We start from the raw sequence: 18299 nt of genomic DNA, 5'->3' as shown, positions 1-18299 counted from the left end.
TCTTCGGTTAGCATAAGGTCTAACCGTCTTTCCGCATCATTGTCTTCTGGTTGGATTAAGACCCTTGGTGAGGGTAAACCGATTTCGACTGGGATCATGGCTTCAGTGCCATAAGTGAGACTGAACGGGGTTTCTCCCGTACTGGTCTTCTTCAGCGTTCTGTTTGCCCAAAGGACGTGCGGAAGCTCGTCCACCCAGCCGGATCTGTGTTCCAAGAGTCTTTTCTTGATGCCTTCGACGATGCTCTTGTTTGCTCTTTCTACCTCACCGTTACCTTGCGGGTGTGCCACTGAGGTAAAGGTGTGGGTGATTTGAAGTTCTTTCAGCCACTGCTGTAGCTTCTTGTCAGCAAAGTTGGTGCCATTGTCGCTTACCAAATTCTGTGGAAGTCCAAACGACAAATAATAAATTCCCAAATAAATTTTTTGATATGCTTTGCAGTTGTTTGGGCTAAAGGTTTCGCTTCTATCCATTTGGTGAAGTAGTCAATGGCTACCACTAGGAAACTGAACATTCCCAGCTGCTGTTGGAAATGGGCCTGTCACGTCAATGCCCACTTCTGAAATGGCCACGAGGAAGTGACAGGAACAAGTTCATTTCCCATCGCAAACCCGGGATTTCAGTTCTCTCCGCCGCGTCCATCACCAGAGAATCGCCGCTCACGTTAACTGTTGTCGCCGGAGACAACCGTAGCCACCGGAATCTCGATTAGGTACCAGCCGACCGTCGTTGGTTGTTGAAGACAAGCCGCAGCCACCGGAATCACGATTAAGTACCGCCGACACCGCAGCCACCATCGAAGGTAACAGCCTAACACGTAATTTATTTACGTTCTCTGTTTTGTTTCTACCATTTTGAATGAATTACCTAAAATATAAAGTTAATGGGTTAAAAAGATGGAGCAAGGTTTAATATTTTTTTTAGAAAACAGTTTTCACCCCATGATCATTTGTTAATTTATTGGTTTTCAAACTGAATGTTACATGTTAACACCACATCTTTGAACCAAACTGATTGTCCATAATATATACATACATATATATATATATAATGTCGTGGACTCTACTACTTACACACCATAATTCCATATTTGACCAATTGATTTCTTTGTTGTAATTTAATTTCTATAGCAAACTTTAAAATGTTTTGGAAAAGTTGACAAAGCACAGATGGTAATATAATGCTTCATTTCATGTAAAATTATACAAGCTGGGTATTAAATAACTTATATAATAACAATGATTGTTAAGGGATACAAGTAACTTCGGAAGGCTGAAAGAGAGGCAATCCCAGTTAAACTTTATAACATAACTACTGGATTGATTAACTATAGTGAAAATGGATACATATACATAAACATCACCAAATATTTAATTAATGCATGGATACTAAAATATGATCTAAGTTGTAATGAAATATTGTAGGATCACATGCAAGTTAAGGAGTACTTATATTTATTGTGTTCTTGCTCATCGGTTAAGGTACGGATTCTGTAGTATTTAAATTATAGCGTAAATATTGTTTTCATCGATATCATAGTGTACGGTTTTTGCGGCCTTGCACTCGTAGCGTCATACTGTGCCCTCATTCTTGAGTCGTTAATCGTGTCATCATTATTGATTTGTTTCATAGTATTGTGTCACCATTATTAAATAGTTTCGTTTTTTTTATTTCTTGAAAATTGTTAGATTGCTATTGTAAATTGATAAGTGAAATTGTTATGCATGCGATAGAATATATTTTTATTGTACTCATTATCGCATGTTCCTAATAGACCATTATACATTGACTGAAATTCATTAAGACTTATTGAATTGACATTGATTATTGTTATTGCCTTTTATTTGACCTCAATACCCGAGCATTTATCCACCTATGGGAACATAGGGCGTCAATCGAGGCACCTTTGACGTGCTCTATCTGTGGCGGAGCGATTAGTCCACAGCGTCTCTATATTATTGTGCGACGAGAGCACTTACTGATTATTGAGAGGCGTATGGATCGATCCTAGGTAAACTGTTACTAAAGTGAGATATTTAGGTGTGTGTGCCCACATTCCTATCCCACTTAATTACTGGTGCATTAGTCTGCACCTAATGTACATACTGCACTGTTACTGTTACCTGGCTCACATGGGTATTTCCATAGATATATTGTTATTGTGTTGATTCATAACTGATCGTTCAGCGTATTGTTACTGTTACTGGCTCGCGTACTTTATTGGTTTCTCATTTGGTCATTCATTGTATCGTGTCGTTCTTCATCGTCTATTGTTATTGCTATTGTTTCCTCCCGTTACTGGGCAATTTTTTGGCTCAGCCGTGTTTCTTTGTTTTGTGTTTTCTGTTATTTGTTACAGGTACTCATGGGAATCAGGGGAATGTGTGATAAGAGAGTAAAAGAAAAGGGCTAGAAGTTGGAAATCAAGGAACTTAATAAAATTTCTTTTGAGTTAAACAACTTTATTTTTGTCGTTTTGTCGAGCACTTTAATTTGAATGTTTTTGGACAGTTATGTGGTTTTAAAATTAGGGTTAAAAACCTTAATGAAAACATTTTTAATGTCAATTATTACCGTATCGAGTGACACGTCAGCCCTAACTGGGCCAGGGTGTTACAATTTGAAATAAATAAAAAACTAAATGTTAAACATAAGAACATAATTATGTAAAAAAATGTATTACAAATATATTCGAATACACATAATGCAATTACTAAGAAGTTTAGAATTACAAATTGAGAAAGTAAAAAAGGATTACTTTGCAATTTCTTGATAGTAATTGTTATAAGCATGAAAGCAAAGTGGATTTTCTGTAGATGTGGTTAGTCTCTCAAAAGTAAACCTTCCGTTATAAAAACTAAGCCACCAAAAGGACAAATGATCCCAACCACACAATGGCCAATGCATTTTTTATAGCATTTGGCTTATTGTTAAGCATCCTTTTTTTTGTTGTGTATTATTAATAAAACTAGTTAGAGCCCGTGTCACACACGGGATAATTCAAATTATAAGTAAATAAGTAAAACAAATAATTACATACCGTATATGAAAAAAAATATATTACATCTATGCTTGTATCTATACAATGTGTACATAAATTGATTTTATTTATATCACAAAATGATTTTAATAAAAAAAATGTCCGTGCAAAATCGTACCCAAGATTGCTTCTTTCTATTGAAAAATTTATTCTCGGTGTTATATATGTATAATTGAAAGAATTTTGGTATGAACCAATTTTGAAAATAAGACTTTTCATACGATAGTAGTTAGCCTAAATACAAAAGAGGCGTTACCTTTATTGATATATTTATCAATTTATCACCCATAAAAGGAAAGTAAGATATTAAATTGTAGCAATGGATGTTCTTCAAGAACTATGTTTTCTGAGCTACACCATAAAAAAGATTTTGATAAGTTACAGAGAGTTTCTCGAATTTTTCATAATGACATTTTGTTTCATTTGAGCATAGTTTTGCATGACATGTTTCCCATATAATGTTCTGATCACCATTGAAGGAAAATTAATGTTGACATAAATATTTCAAAATTGATAAAAGTTATAAACATTGATAGGCATGGGGGTGGCATGTCGAAAGTGTTCGCAATCTTTTCTTAAATTTTAATAGTTGAGGGAAAATAGTCAATTCGCCAAATCCCAAACCTTTTGATTATTTAAAAAAATGCCCTTATAAATACATCTGAAACCGAATCATGTTAAAAATTCTAACTTTCATACTTTTAACATTTTAAAGTCAACACTTTGAACCCATAACAAAATTTGACAATAAATCTATTTTGCATTCTCAAACTTTTAAAAATACTCAAAATTTTCATTTCTGACTCATAACAAATTTGACCTAAATGTAGTTAACTTGTACCAAACAATCTATTTACCAACTTTTGACCCATAAAATCAAATTTAACTTCCACAAAAAACCCGAAACAATTTTCATTTGAGAAACATGATTTGTTGTTGTTTATGGAATTCACCAACTATTTTGAAATATATAGTAAAATAGTAGGTTAATATTTATATTTATGAAAATATATAGATATTATACAAATATAGTGTAAAAGAAAAGTGAATAATTATTGATTTATATATGTATTAGGATATATTAGTTTTGGAGGGAAAAAATTATGAGAATTAACCAAAACATGACAAGTGTCCACATTTATTTTACTTTATTAGAATAGGTAGATAGGATGTAAGATGACACAAACATAAAGTTTAATATTAAAACAATACGTGTATGCAGAAAGTTGACTCACAAGATGTGGCAAGTCTATATAATTTCAAATTTGTAAATACTTACACTTCAATCTCACCGGTGGCAGTACTCCAATTGCAACGCCCAAACACTTCACGTTTTACCCATTATTGCAAACCATAAGACATAATTAACACATATGACAATTTATTATTTTTTTGTCAATTTAGCAAAAAAGTTACAAATAAAAGAGCTCGTCCGCGGCCAATGCAACTATGGCATTAAAGTTTTAAAAGTTTATAAAAGTTTGAAAACAAAAGAAGTTGATTATAATGAGTCCAGTGAAACGTTGATTTTTGTTGGAATGTTTGATATGTAATTGCACAATAAATCAAAGAAACTAAATAATCAGTTAGTGATAAACAAGCAAGCTTGAGCTTGACAAACTACTCACAAGCCGAGGTCAAATTTAGAAATATAGCTCTAAACGAGTTGAGTTCAAGCTCAAGTCTTTTTGAATTAAAATGAGAATGGCTCGAGCTTGACTAGGCTCGTTTATACACTTAGGGGTATTGATTCGAAGGACCATTGGTTAGGTTTTGGACCGAACTAGAAATGAACATAGTGGTCACAATCCTTTCATGTCCGGTTTGGGTCCAGGTTTGTGTTTTACTATTTGAACTTTGAACTGAAACGTTGTCATAAAACAATTGATTATTGGAGAAGAAAAAAAAAGTTTAATTTGATTTTTATTCTAGTTTTGAAGTTACATTAACTAGTTTGGAAAACACATGCTAAATAACAAACAGAATTAAACCTACATTACACAATTTGGTTCTAGCTACCTCAAAAAGTATTGGTTAATATAACTATACATTTATGTGCAATGATCATGTTCATGCTAGCAACCATTGTTTTCCATCGATAAAATCCGTAGACAGGAACGGTGCAGCTTCTTGCCCGCTAAGTTTCTTTAGCCATCGAGCCCGCCCCTCCATACTAAACCCTGGTCCGTGACAGTTGTATTCAGCATGGTATACATTCCTATAACATTACAACATTTGTTTAGTAACTTTTTTTGTTTATTTTTCAAATGCATATACCAAGTAACCAAAACGAATATAAAAACTTACTCTAAACTGCCATGATGGTTCCATTTGCTCCAACCTTCCGGCCTTACAATCTTAGACATATAAGTGTTTGCAAAAACTACTCGCGAATGGTCACCTTTAGGCCGGCCTAAGAAAGCATGTCCAGTGCCATGAATCCGACCCTTAAGGAAAACAAATCCCGTGTTCTCATTTACACTTGTTCGTGTATTAGCCGTCACCCGACCCTCCAATCTCTATTCGTGGATCCGCAATCACAAATATCTCACATTCCTACACCAAAAAAACAAGTAATTAAGTACTCATATTGTGCTTAAAACACTAATAATTCAAAGCTATTAGAAACATATATATATATATATATATATATATATATATATATATATATTATATATATATATATATATATATATATCAGCAAGTAGGATCCAGCACAAATGAAATTAACCTACTAAACGTATAAATAACTAGAGTAATTATTTTTTACACTATAAAAAACGAAGTAGAATTATAATTACTATTTTGTACGTTTCAAGGCACATTTATTTACTCTATTTATTTATACGCTTCTTAGGTTAAGGGCTGTTTGTATCTGATCCAACGCTATATAGTAGACTTACATGATAAACGGATCGTGCCTGACCAAAAATGATATCGATAGCACCTTGAACGTAACATCGATCATAGTAATGTCTACCCTCATTATCATGAAGCGTGTTATGCGAGCTATAAAATCCCACAACTATAAAATGCTGCTTTGTCACCGCCGACATACGCTGCTACTGACTGGTTATGTGACGTATTCGCAATCCCAGTAGGTGCATCATTCTGTCCAAAATCAAAACATATGCATCAGTGGATGCATTGTTTGTGTTGTAACTTTTGCATAGGAATTGTACCTTGAAGCTTATACCAAAGGCAATAAAATCATCAGCTTCTACTTTGAAAGTGGAAGATTCATAGTTGCTTTCAGAACTTTGTGACCAAACAATGATTGTTTTAGTACTCCCACTTCCCCTCAAGAAAATACGAGGATTTTCTCTTGGAATCCTCACTTTTTTCCCTGTTATCATAAAAATGCGCGTTTTTTCAGGAAAGTTACAATTTTTTTTTCAACAAGTCTAGTGTAACTGGTCGCCGAGAAACTTCGAAGGGCTTACTCCGAAATGAATTATTTGTTTTGAAATTAAAGAGTGAACTGCGTTTTTTCGTCCTTTTTGTTTGTCCAAATCTGCGGTTTTGGTCCAATAGTTTCAAATTGCGATTTTCGTCCATGTGATTTCATTTCACTTGCAGTTAAACTTGAATTCACTAATCTCGTTAAGTTTGGTTGTTAAACCATCAACCTGTCCTTCACGTGAGGGGCAATTTTGTCCTTTTTTCTCCAAATACACCCCGGCCCCTCACATGAGGGGGGCTTACGAGTTAGGACTAAGGTTTATTTGAGGAGAAAAGGGACAAAAAGGCTCCTCGCGTGAGGGGCACGTTAATTAATTTAACAACCCGACTTAATAGGGTTATGAATTCGGTTTTAATTGCAAGTGAAATGAAACCACATGGACGAAAATCACAAATTTGAAACTATTTGACTAAAGCCGCAGATTTGAACAAACCACAGGGACAAAAACCGCAGTTTACATCGAATTTAAATGCTAATACTTGTATGTTTGTGATCTTTATGTAATTTATTTTTTTTAATGAAAGCATAGATATAGATTATGAATGACCTGTAAGTTCCTTTCTTGACATGGATGAGTACCCAATCTTGATTCCCCTCGGGAATCGAATTGATCGCGTCTTGTATGGATGTAAATTTTTCTGATCCCTTAACATCAACGACGATCATTTTTCCTGTGGTGATTTTTGAAGTCACGTCATCCACAACCGATGACTTTAATGTCAGGAAGCCTCTAGGCCCTCTACCGTTGACATCGTCCAACAAAAGCATAAACATGAATACACATAGAATATTGTTAACGAAGCGCGGTTGTGATTCAAACATGTCGTTTTCCGTTTAGAAAATTTTGAGATGGAAATGAAGAATTCAGTTACAAATGTTGTTTTTTTTTGTTGTGAAGGTGATGCTAATTTTATTCAAGAGGCTTTTTCCTCCAACAATGTTCTTGTGGTTAATATTACTTAAAACTGACACTGGTCTTTCCTCTCTATTTTTATAATTCAATTGTAAAACTTATTAATAAAACAAGTATAGTATTAAACAAAAGATAATAATAAAAGGAGGCATGCATTATTAAATGGTATTACATATTTGATATTTCTCATAACTCGTTTCATGAAAGAGGCGAACCCAGTCCCCATTGGCGGATCCAGCATACAAACGGGTGGTTCCCCGGAACTACCCGAGTTTCGAAATAATAGTGTACGGATATATAGAAGACGCGTAGGAACCACCTTATAAATTAAGAGGGAACCACCTAAAAAAAATTCCTGGATCCGCCACTGCCAGTCCCGGGTAATTTTTATATATGGGTTGTAAATTTTCTTAATTGTCTATCATTATATACTTAAAGGGGTCGGTCGAGAGTTTTACACATATTTTTCCTTACAAGGGGTGCCCGACCCTCTACCACAAGCGTAAGTCCACTAACCACCCTTTGCTAATGGGTTGATTAAATATAGTAAGTAAAATATGCTATTTTTGCCATCAATCTTTAATTAATTTAAAAAATTCCTAGTTTGTAAGAATTTGATAGGTGGTCCAGATCACCTCATAAAGTCATTCATGCGTACACGGTACACCCATGTGTACGCATTACTCTCTTGTTTCGTACTTCGAAATGTTTTATTTAATATACATACATAGATTTCTTAACTAAACAAACTAAGATATACATATGAATGAAAGTAAATAATTAAATCACAACTGAAGTTACAATGTTGTTGAACTTTTCAATATATGGTCATGAGACAATGCGCATTTCAGTGTCTTTCATTCAAAATGATATAAGGGTGAGATTCTAATAGTTTCTAGATTTACTTCATGATAATAAAGGTTGAATAGTTGTAAGGTTGTTGTTATGTGACTTATAAATTTTGGTTTGAAGTTGTGGAAGCTAGCGTACTTTTACATAAATGCATGATAATGATGCTTCCAAAACGTCGTTCAAGTTGGAGCCTTCTGCACCTTGTTTGCCAATTTATTCACCTTGATAAAAAAAAATTGGTTTTTTGCAAATCTCCTTATGACGGGTACTTGTTATCAGCAGCGTGATAGGGCAAGCCTCTCGTCCCTGGAGTGGTCCTAATGGGAATGCCGAGTCCTCTAGCAATTCGAGCTAGGAATTCAGATGTAGACTTGTAAGCATAATAGAAGTTTGTTACGTGGGGTCTTGAGCCAGAAGCCCCCGAAGCTACCGTCCAATGGTCAAAATAATTTATGTATATCATATCAATTAAACACGAAACATGCATATACGTAGTTCTCAAATGTTTTCAAACAAATTTCTTTTACCTTCCAGATCTTTTAATGTCTAAGAGACTACGTCTCTATAACTAGATCATCAACCCCATAACAAATAAGTGTTTAAAGAAAGATATAGGTAGTCCTGTTAGATATGAAAAAATCATGTCTTTTAAATGAGGGGTTACAAATATCTTTTTAAAAAATATATATATAAGTCAGTTGGAGAGGAGTCATAATCTAGAGGAAAAGACATTACCTTGTTAAACTAGCATATTTTAATTGATTATCAATTTCTTAATTCGCTAGATGTGCCACTTTAAGACCTTTATTTACACAAAAAAAAAGAAAAAAACAAAAACAAAAACCAAAAAAAAAGCAAAACATTACATGTATCATCTACTTATTATTTAACAACATAATTTGATGTCATGATGTCATCTAATTCCTATGAAATGATATTTAGATGCACTTTGTGAACTAATGGGAGGTTCATATGACAATTGTTTTGTCTTCAACATATCGTTAGCATATCTTGTCTATTTGAATTCACCACTCATAACTACACAAAATAATTCAGAAAACATTACACGACTCGTAATTACTAAAATACGTAACAAAGGGATTAATAATAATAATAACAATAATAATAATATTATGACTAACACATAACTAAAATAACTATTAATACTTAATAAATAAATAATCTTATACGGACCGCATTTCAAGGCAAAACAAATAGGAATTTAAGCGTATCATATATTATATCTATCTTCGTGGAATTGACGTGATCTCATCCATATTGGTTGAACAAACTATGCTAATAGTAATACTGGCCCCTTATGATTCACTATTTAACAAAAATGGCCCACTCACCTTTCTACATTCTAAATTGGCTATTTTTCGAGTCCATAAATCAGTCTGTTTGAGTTCATTCCTGTTTGTGTCAATATAATTATAAAGAATCGAATCAGGTATTGATTTCATCATTTATTCTCTTTTTATTTTTCCTATTTCCCACTAAAAAACTAAACAAAAATGACCTACACTTGTATTCATGTGGTTCGGGTATTCACTTCAACAACTATCAAATGAATACACTACGAGAACATCTTTCGTGTATCGCAATCACATTCGCACCATTCTTTCTGTGATACTTTCCTAGGTGAAATCATTGAAAGATGTGTATGGCACAACAAAACACGATACGATAAGGTAAGATTATTCATTGTGCTAGACATAAACACGGCACGATAACTAATTGTGTCATTTTTTCCAAAGATGAATACGAACCTGTTTAGAGCCACAAGAAAATTTATATATGTAGTGAAACAAAAGTGTCATAAAAGTCTTAGTTGATACATAATCCTTCACATATTTGAATAAAGAACGAAAATCAAAGTACGAGGTGTAAGGTAGCTAAGGCTTTGCCATATATTCAAGTTTTTTATTAATTTAAAAATATAAACCGGTTACTAACAAGTTAACAAATGTTTAACCTGTTTGCACAAAAATTTAAACGTGTCGACATGTTTAAGATACAAAACTTGTTAAGCTCAATCTCAGACTTGTTAACCCTATGTCGCTTTGTATAGTGTTAACATATTCGTATCAGTAATTACTACTATATATAATTAAGAACTTTGGTGCCGCAGGTGCCTTATTGGCCCACTTGGCGGCACCATGTTGGTTCGATTATCATGACGAACGTAAAGGAAACCGACTAAACGTCATTTTTTTGTTTTAGTTATGGTAGCATAACAAACCTCACGGAAACCGACCAAATTAACGCAGAGTCGCCGTCTCAATGCCCGCGATCGACAATGCTCAGGTTTTACCAAAGCGCAAGTTTACCAACCGACCCCCCCCCCCAAATTGGCCATTGGTCCACCTCAATTTATATATATATTTTTCGTTTGTTTGCTCTGGTACTGTAACATAGGTCATCAAAACCGACTAAATTCATGTCGAGTTACAACTTACAACCTCAATGCCCGGAATTGACAACAGTTGGGAACCGTCCAGGTTTGCCGACCAAATAAACATCGTTTTAAACCGTTTGTTTCTTTATACGTTAATTTGAAGAATTAATTTTTTTGGGTTTTAACGCTCAAATTTTACCAATGGTGTGTATAGCTTAATGAACTTAGTGGATACCGACCAAATTCACATCGACCCACCGTAGTAACTCTCGGGTTTTATCGACGCCCGGATTTCAACACCAGTGATTTGTCAGTTGCCCCGGCGCATTGCACCAGGTAAAAAAACCAAGTTGTCAACAACTAAGGTAAGCATTGCCGCATTTTTTATCTCTAACAAAAACTGAAAAATACAAACAACTTATTAACAAGTTAACGAATTTCTAACCCGTCTACACATTAATTTATCCGTGTTTTAAACGTGTCAACCTGGTTAAGACACAAAACTCGTTAAACTCAAACTCAAACTTGTTTAACTCCATGCCATTTCGTGTCGTGTCGTGTTAACAGTCCCCTGCCATAAATTCTCAGCCATACAACAAGGACCTTTATATCATTTGAAAATTTTCAAGGACCAACCAAAACAATCACCAAAACTCAAGAACTTAACTCATCACACATATAACTACAACAACACAACCACTTCCCACCAAATCAACAACTAAAAAACATGGAGAAAACCAAAACCTCAACCTTGTCACCGGAAACCTTAATCCTCGTGAAAAAACACCCCGACGGGATCGCTGACGTCACCATCAACCGTCCAAAGTCCTTAAACTCGTTAACACGACCGATGATGACTGACCTGGCGCAAGCATTCAAGTCTCTCAACTCCGACAAGTCAGTGGGAGTCATCATACTGTCCGGGTCGGGTCGGGCGTTCTGTTCGGGTGTGGACCTGACGTCAGCGGAGGACGTGTTCAAAGGAGACGTGAAGGATGTGGAGTCCGACCCGGTTGCGCAGATGGAGCGGTGCAGGAAGCCGATAATCGGGGCGGTTTCCGGGTTTGCGGTTACGGCTGGGTTTGAGATCGCACTTGCGTGTGATGTGTTGATTGCTTCTACGGATGCTAAGTTTGTTGATACACATGCTAGGTTTGGTTTTTTTGTTTATTAATTATTGTGCTAGATTTGGTGTAGAATTAGAAACCTTGAATTTAGTTATGGATGAAGTATTAATTGAGATCAAGGTGATTAGAGTATTATAGATTTATATCACTGTGTTGATACTAGGGGTGTGAACGGGTTGGTTTAGGTCGGGTTTGGGCTAAAATTGAACTGAAAATCCTAAAGGTTGGTTCTTGGGTTTTTGAAACCGTTCAGTTTCGGGTCGGGTCAGATGTCAGTTTTGGGCTAAAACCGAACTTCGGCTTTGCTTTTGGTCTCAGTTTCTCGGTGTCGGCCGATTTAACCATTTAACCGAACAAAAACAGAATTTGGTTTTTGGATTTTTGAAAGCCGTACGGTTTCGGTTCGGGTCAGTTTTGGGCTAAGACCGAACCAAAAAAGCGAACTTCGGTTTTTGGATTTTGAAAAGCGTTGGGTGTTGTTTCGGTTTCAATTTCTCGGGTTGGATTGGTTTAACCGAACCAAAAACTGAAACTTTGGTTTTTGGATTTTTGAAATCCGTTCTGTTTCTGTTCGGGTCAGTTTTGGGCTAAAAACTGAACCAAAAAAGCGAACTTCGGTTTTTGGATTTTGAAAATCGTTGGGTGTTGTTTCGGTTTCAAATTTTTGGGTTGGATTTGTTTAACCGAACCACAAACCGAAACTTTGGTTTTTGGATTTTTGAAATCCGTACGGCTTAGGTTCAGGTTAGTTTTGGCCTAAACCGAACCAAACAAGCGAACTTCGGTTTTTGGATTTTTGAAAATCGTTCGGTTTCGTTTCGGTTTAACCGAAGCAAAAACTGAAACTTTGGTTTTTGGATTTTTGAAATCCGTTCTGTTTCGGTTCGGGTCAGTTTTGGGCTAAAACCGAACCAAACAAGCGAACTTCGGTTTTTGTATTTTTGAAAATCGTTCGGTTTTGTTTCGGTTTCAAATTTTCAGTTTGGATCGGTTTATCTGAACCAAAAACCGAAACTTTGGATTTTTGAAATCCGTTCGATTTCGGCTTTGGTTTTGGTTTCAGTTTTTCAGTTTGGGTCGGTTTAATCGAACAAAAACAGAAACTTTGATTTTTGGATTTTTAAATTTCAGTTATTCAGTTTTGGTTTTGGTTGTTGATTTCGGTTTATGTTTGTCATTTGAATTTGATAATTTTGGGCTGAAAATTTTTGGTTCAAAATAATGAATTTAGGCCTAAATCATTTTTTGAATTAATAACTAATTGATACTTACTATTTGGGCTATAGTTGTTGGATTACATATTTATTAAATTAAATTCTTATAGCTTAAAATAAAAACTAAAAATCTAGAAATTTGGTTCAGCATTTTCGATTTTTATTACAGACAAAACCAAAACGAACGGTTCTTGTTTTCAGTAACAAAAACATAAAACAAAGCCGTCGGTTTTTGTTTCGATTCGGTTTTTTCAGTTTGGTTTTTACGGGTTCTTTAGTTCCGAATCGGATTTTTCAGTTTCGGATCATTTTTTTTTTCATGCACACCCCTATAACTTGCTTATAAGCATTAATTTGAATCAACATGTAAGGCAAACTGATCAGGATATTTTTGAATGCCAGACCAACTTTTTCGTGTGTACTGATAAAATATTAAAGAAACTATATGAAATTGGTTCTTGAAATTTGTCTTTTTTTATCCAAAAAAAAATAGCATAATTATATTATTATATTAAGTAGTAACAAAATGATCCAATTACAATAGAGAAGTAGGTAAGCGGGCAACAAGTTGCGCTTAAAAGTAATTTTGTTTTAAGAGAGAGTTTAAAATGCAATATATTTCTGCACAATGAAAGCAAATAAAGCATGGTGGCATTAATATGAAATTGTTAATCAAGAAACATATAAAACATTAATATTGAATTAAATTTGCAGATTTGGGATATTTCCTTCATGGGGTCTCTCTCAGAAGCTCTCACGCATAATAGGGCCGAATAAAGCCCGAGAAGTGTCGCTAACAGCCACCCCGTTAACTGCAGAGAAAGCCGAGAAGTGGGGACTGGTGAACCATGTTGTTGAAGGTAGTCAACTGTTAAACAAAGCCCGCGAAGTTGCAGAGGCCATTATGAAAAATAATCAAGATTTAGTGCTGAGGTACAAAGCGGTTATAAATGATGGTATGAAGCTAGATCTTCATAATGCTCTTTTACTAGAGAAGGTATGCAATTTCCAACCCAAACATAAAAAAAGTAACATAGTTCAATCACATTTGCTGCATATTGTTTTGAAAAAACTGTAGGGGTGTAAACAAGCCGAGCTTGGCTCGTTTTGACTTACGAGAGTTTTGAGCTCGGCTCGTGAGTTGCTTTCTCAAGCTCGGACTCGGATCGTTTATTATTTATTTATTTATTAATTTATATACGTTTTTAATAGTATTTTATATATATTTTGAGAAATCCCTTAAACGAGCCTAAGCTTAGCTTGAGGTTGTGTAGTCAGGCCCGAATCAAAGGGGGGTCGTGGAGGGCGACCGACCCAGGCCCGTTATCCCAAGAGGCCCATAATTGTTAAAAGAAATGATATTTTTATATATAATTTTGTTTTCAAATATCTATATCTATCTATACACTATAATAAAAGGCTACAAGTTTTGCCACTTGTCACTCTCACGTTAAGCCTCACCCTTTTTAAATTTACCTTAAATAAATTCATAATAATATTTAACACAACCTATGAAAACAAAAGGGCAGATAATAAAAAATTGTTTCCATTTATGCATTAAAAATGCTAATTTAATATTTGCTTCCTATTTATTTGCAAATATTTGAGCTTCATAATTATCTCTTATTTCATAAAAAAGTGTTATTGAATATATATCTATTTACGAGTTTCTTTTTTAATTTTTGTAATTTTAATGTAAATCATTATTCTATTAACAATATATGATTATTTTTTATTGTATTGCGTTTAATTGTGAAAGGCTATATATTTTCATGAATTACCCGTATAGTACACGGGTCTCAAACTAGTAGGTCTATAAAATGACTCCTTAAGGAAAGAGTGGTAGTGTATGGAATTAAAGGTCATGGGGTTCAATTCTCATTGATGGTTTTTTATATTTTTATAGAAAAAAACTTTCATTTGTGTTTTATATGGGCTATTTTAGTAACTTATATTATTATTATTATTTATTTATTTATTTATTTATTTATTTGCTTTGGTTCGTATTAGGCTTTGGAAATGCAACCCAATTGATAAAATTGTCAAATTATTTATCACATAATTAAAAATATGATTTCAGAGGCCTTTTTATGCCCGTCCCGAACCCTAAAATTTATAAGGGATTTATCGGAGACGGCCTTGTGTGTAGTACCTTAAACGAGCAGAAGCTTGGCTCGAGCTCGGTTGTGCAGTGTGAAATTAGTAAATAGGAGTCCAAAAGAGGTCAAACTTAAAAATACACAAGGCTTGGAGTCGAGCTCGATAACACTAAACTAGCTTTATTGAGGCTCGGGCTCGGCTCGAGCTTTTTTTTCGATCCTGGCTCGATGTAAGAGTTGATTATGGTTTTTGTTTGCGTAGGAAAGAGCGCATGAGTATTACAACGGGATGACGAAGGAGCAGTTCAAGAAAATGCAGGAATTTATAGCAGCCAGAAGTAAAAAACCTGCTTCTAAATCTAAACTATAATTATGTAGTGAAACAATGTTGTTACCACTATCTTGTATCTCTTGGAAGTAAAAGTTGTACTGTTCTAAATTGGACAATAATAATATCTTGAAAAAGCATTTAATATAGTGTTATCAACACCATGTATAAATAAATAATCATGTACATGCTTTCAACACATAAAAGTTCATTTATTTTATTTGAAATTTGAGGGATTAAACCTGACCCAACTAGGCAATTAATCATCAAAATTCATTAGTTTTTAGTATGTAATTTAGAAACATCTTTTGCATATATTTTACACACATTTTTCTTTACAAACACGGCATCAACAACAAAAAATGCAATCATTCAACGATCATAGACGCCGAAAACTATAAGGTAACCCGCACAACTTTATCTAATGCACAATATCCCTACAGAGATGGACAGTATTCGGATGGATAGACCGTCACAAAGACGGAAACAACCAAATAGGGACAGTTAACTCCATGAAGCTAGCCTCCGATTTTAGGGTGATGAACCAAACCAACAAAGAGGAGTATGAAGATTGAAGACGCCACTCAAAGAACACATGAACCGGAAACAAAAGGAGAATGATTAACAACTGTTCGTCATATGACTAGACCCGAGCTACCCTATACATGAAGGACGAGGTCGAAAAAACATTGGGGGTTGGAGTAGTTGTACCTCTTTTTTTTTTTTAATTTTACTATGTTTTTTCTATATTATCATGTAGTTTTCTTTTATTTTGTAATTTTATTATTAGTAAGCTGCATTTTCTTTTTTATATTACATTTTTTATTATAATTTAATTTTTATATTATTTATATAAATTTTTTAGGGAAATTAGGATTAGGAATAGAAAAAAAAAAGATTTTAGGTCTCGGTTCAGGTTCATGATTGTGGTGTTTGATTGGGCATGGTCAAGTTGCCACCTGTTTTTCGAAGAGGGATTTCCCAGCCTATCTCGGTATATGTTCCTGAAAGAAGGAAGAAGGATAGTGCTACCTACGAGTGAGTCACCCGCCTAGTTACCTATCCTTATGAAGGAAAGATCTGGCCAAAGAAGGTGATAGCCCTGTAGATTCGTTCCCATGGTTCCCCCTCAGCCATAGAGTCATCTTCCCCCCTCCTTCACTAAATCGCCCAGCATATCTGTCGACTATAACCAAGCTGTCAACCAATAAAGCAAGCACCGCACCTTCTTGGACTGAGACGTGGAAGCTCCATCTGGACAGCGGCTTTGTTATTGGGGAGCGGGGATCCAGTTATGAATGGATCATAGTGTGACATTCGTCAATTTCGAGTCTTGTTTGTATTCGTTTTTGTATTTGTTTATTATGTAAACCGACCCGATTTGTAAACCGAAGCTTATGTTATAATCAAAATGATGGATTTATGTTACAATATTGTTTCACACTTGTTGGGTCTTGAAAACATCCTATTTTTATTTTTATTTATTTATTTATTATTATTATTTTTTTTGTTTTGTTTTGTGTTTTTGTCTTGATCCATTTTGCATGAAAACTCTTGTGTCTCACACCCATATTTGACCACCAACATTACCCTATATATACACCACCGTTCCTCTTCATTTTCCCTTGCTACAACTCCAAAAAAAAAACCCTCTCAAACATCAAAGATTCAAGGTTATCTTCTTAAGTGTTCTTGAAGGATTTTGGTCTTTCATCTTAATTAGTTTATGTAGCATTATTAATACTTGTTTATGGTTGTGCAACATATATATAATATACACCCCTTGTTTACCTTTGGTAGTTACTTCTCCGATTCCGGTCGGTGAGGTTTCGGACCCCATAAGGCAAGGCTTCATGGAGGACTTCGTGTCCTTGATATATATACATCTATATAACTTGTTCATACATATTAATCTTGCTTATTTTAGTTTGTTGGTCATGTTTACAAGTTCCATGGTTATGGGTTTTTAAGAGTCTATGCTTCGGTTAAACCGAACTTTGTTACTAGTTTTGTTTGTTTAAACATACTTAGTGTTATATCTAAGTTTCTAAAATCATTTTTACAAATTCTATAGTTATGGGTTTGTAGAATCTTACCTTGGTCTTAACCCGAAACACGATCCGAACCGAAAACCGAACTTTTGTTTAAAGACTTTATTGTTAACTTTTGGTACTTTTTTATTTGTACATTATTATACAAGTTATTTAGTGTTTGGACATGTGGAAACCATCTATGAACTTGTTGTGAGATGGAAACCGAACCAAACCGATTCTTGCTCGCTTAAGACACACAAGTGTGTTTTTTTTAGCCATCAAGACTTGTATATTTCTTTAAAAATAGTTACAAATTGATTTTTAAATATTTCCTTAAGTACTTGGAAATGTTGGATCCAACTTGATCTCATAACAAAGTTTGGACTGACAAAACCGAACACTCGCTTAACGTGCGTTGTTAGTTCTAAAACAATGGAACTACATACTTGGTTAAGTCTTATTAAATTTTATTGAGTTATCTCATAACATTCAATATTTTGGAAAGTTGACTTTAGGTTTGACCAATTATCAAGACCCGAACCGACAACCCGAACACTCGATAAAAAAAACCCGTTTTAGTATCTTTATTCCAAAGGGATTTGCATTCTTGCATTTTACCCACCTTATTACTTAACATAGGTTGAGTAAATATTAAGGTTGGATACTTTAACCCGGTTTCGAGCAAACTTAAATTTTTAAAGGGTTATTATTATAAATTCTTAAATAGTCACATTTTAAACCTTGAACTTTAATTATTTACATTTCTCAACATGTATTTTGTTTAAAGACCTTCAAGACAACCTTTCTAAATTCAATACTTCTTTTCTTTTTA

The 18299-nt window shown here is 34.4% G+C and overlaps 1 protein-coding gene and 1 pseudogene across 1 annotated transcript; one reads left to right on the top strand and one right to left on the bottom strand.

Moving 5' to 3' along the window:
• Positions 1-5110: 5110 nt before the first annotated feature.
• Positions 5111-7325, bottom strand: LOC143573219 (putative pectinesterase 67; annotated as a pseudogene).
• A 4068-nt stretch (positions 7326-11393) lies between these two features.
• Positions 11394-15517, top strand: LOC143573218 (putative enoyl-CoA hydratase 1, peroxisomal). The gene is made up of 3 exons (XM_077058153.1): positions 11394-11818; positions 13722-14004; positions 15369-15517. The coding sequence occupies exons 1-3, from the start codon at positions 11394-11396 to the stop codon at positions 15474-15476; spliced, it is 816 nt and encodes a 271-aa protein (XP_076914268.1). The 3' UTR covers positions 15477-15517.
• The last annotated feature ends 2782 nt before the right edge of the window (positions 15518-18299 follow it).

This window comes from Bidens hawaiensis, unplaced genomic scaffold (genome assembly GCF_021521415.1).
Source record: "Bidens hawaiensis isolate Kalapana, Puna unplaced genomic scaffold, B.hawaiensis_p1.1 tig00026238_1, whole genome shotgun sequence".
Lineage (NCBI taxonomy): Eukaryota > Viridiplantae > Streptophyta > Magnoliopsida > Asterales > Asteraceae > Bidens > Bidens hawaiensis.
This window is presented reverse-complemented; position numbering and strand designations above follow the sequence as displayed.

What these genes read in the sequence shown, in the direction of transcription:
- LOC143573218 (XM_077058153.1), top strand. Translation starts at nt 11,394, where the DNA reads ATGGAGAAAACCAAAACCTCAACCTTGTCACCGGAAACCTTAATCCTC. An exon ending in TTTGTTGATACACATGCTAG is followed by an intron (nt 11,819 to 13,721) that starts GTTTGGTTTTTT and finishes TTAAATTTGCAG; the next exon opens with ATTTGGGATATTTCCTTCAT. An exon ending in ATGCTCTTTTACTAGAGAAG is followed by an intron (nt 14,005 to 15,368) that starts GTATGCAATTTC and finishes TTGTTTGCGTAG; the next exon opens with GAAAGAGCGCATGAGTATTA.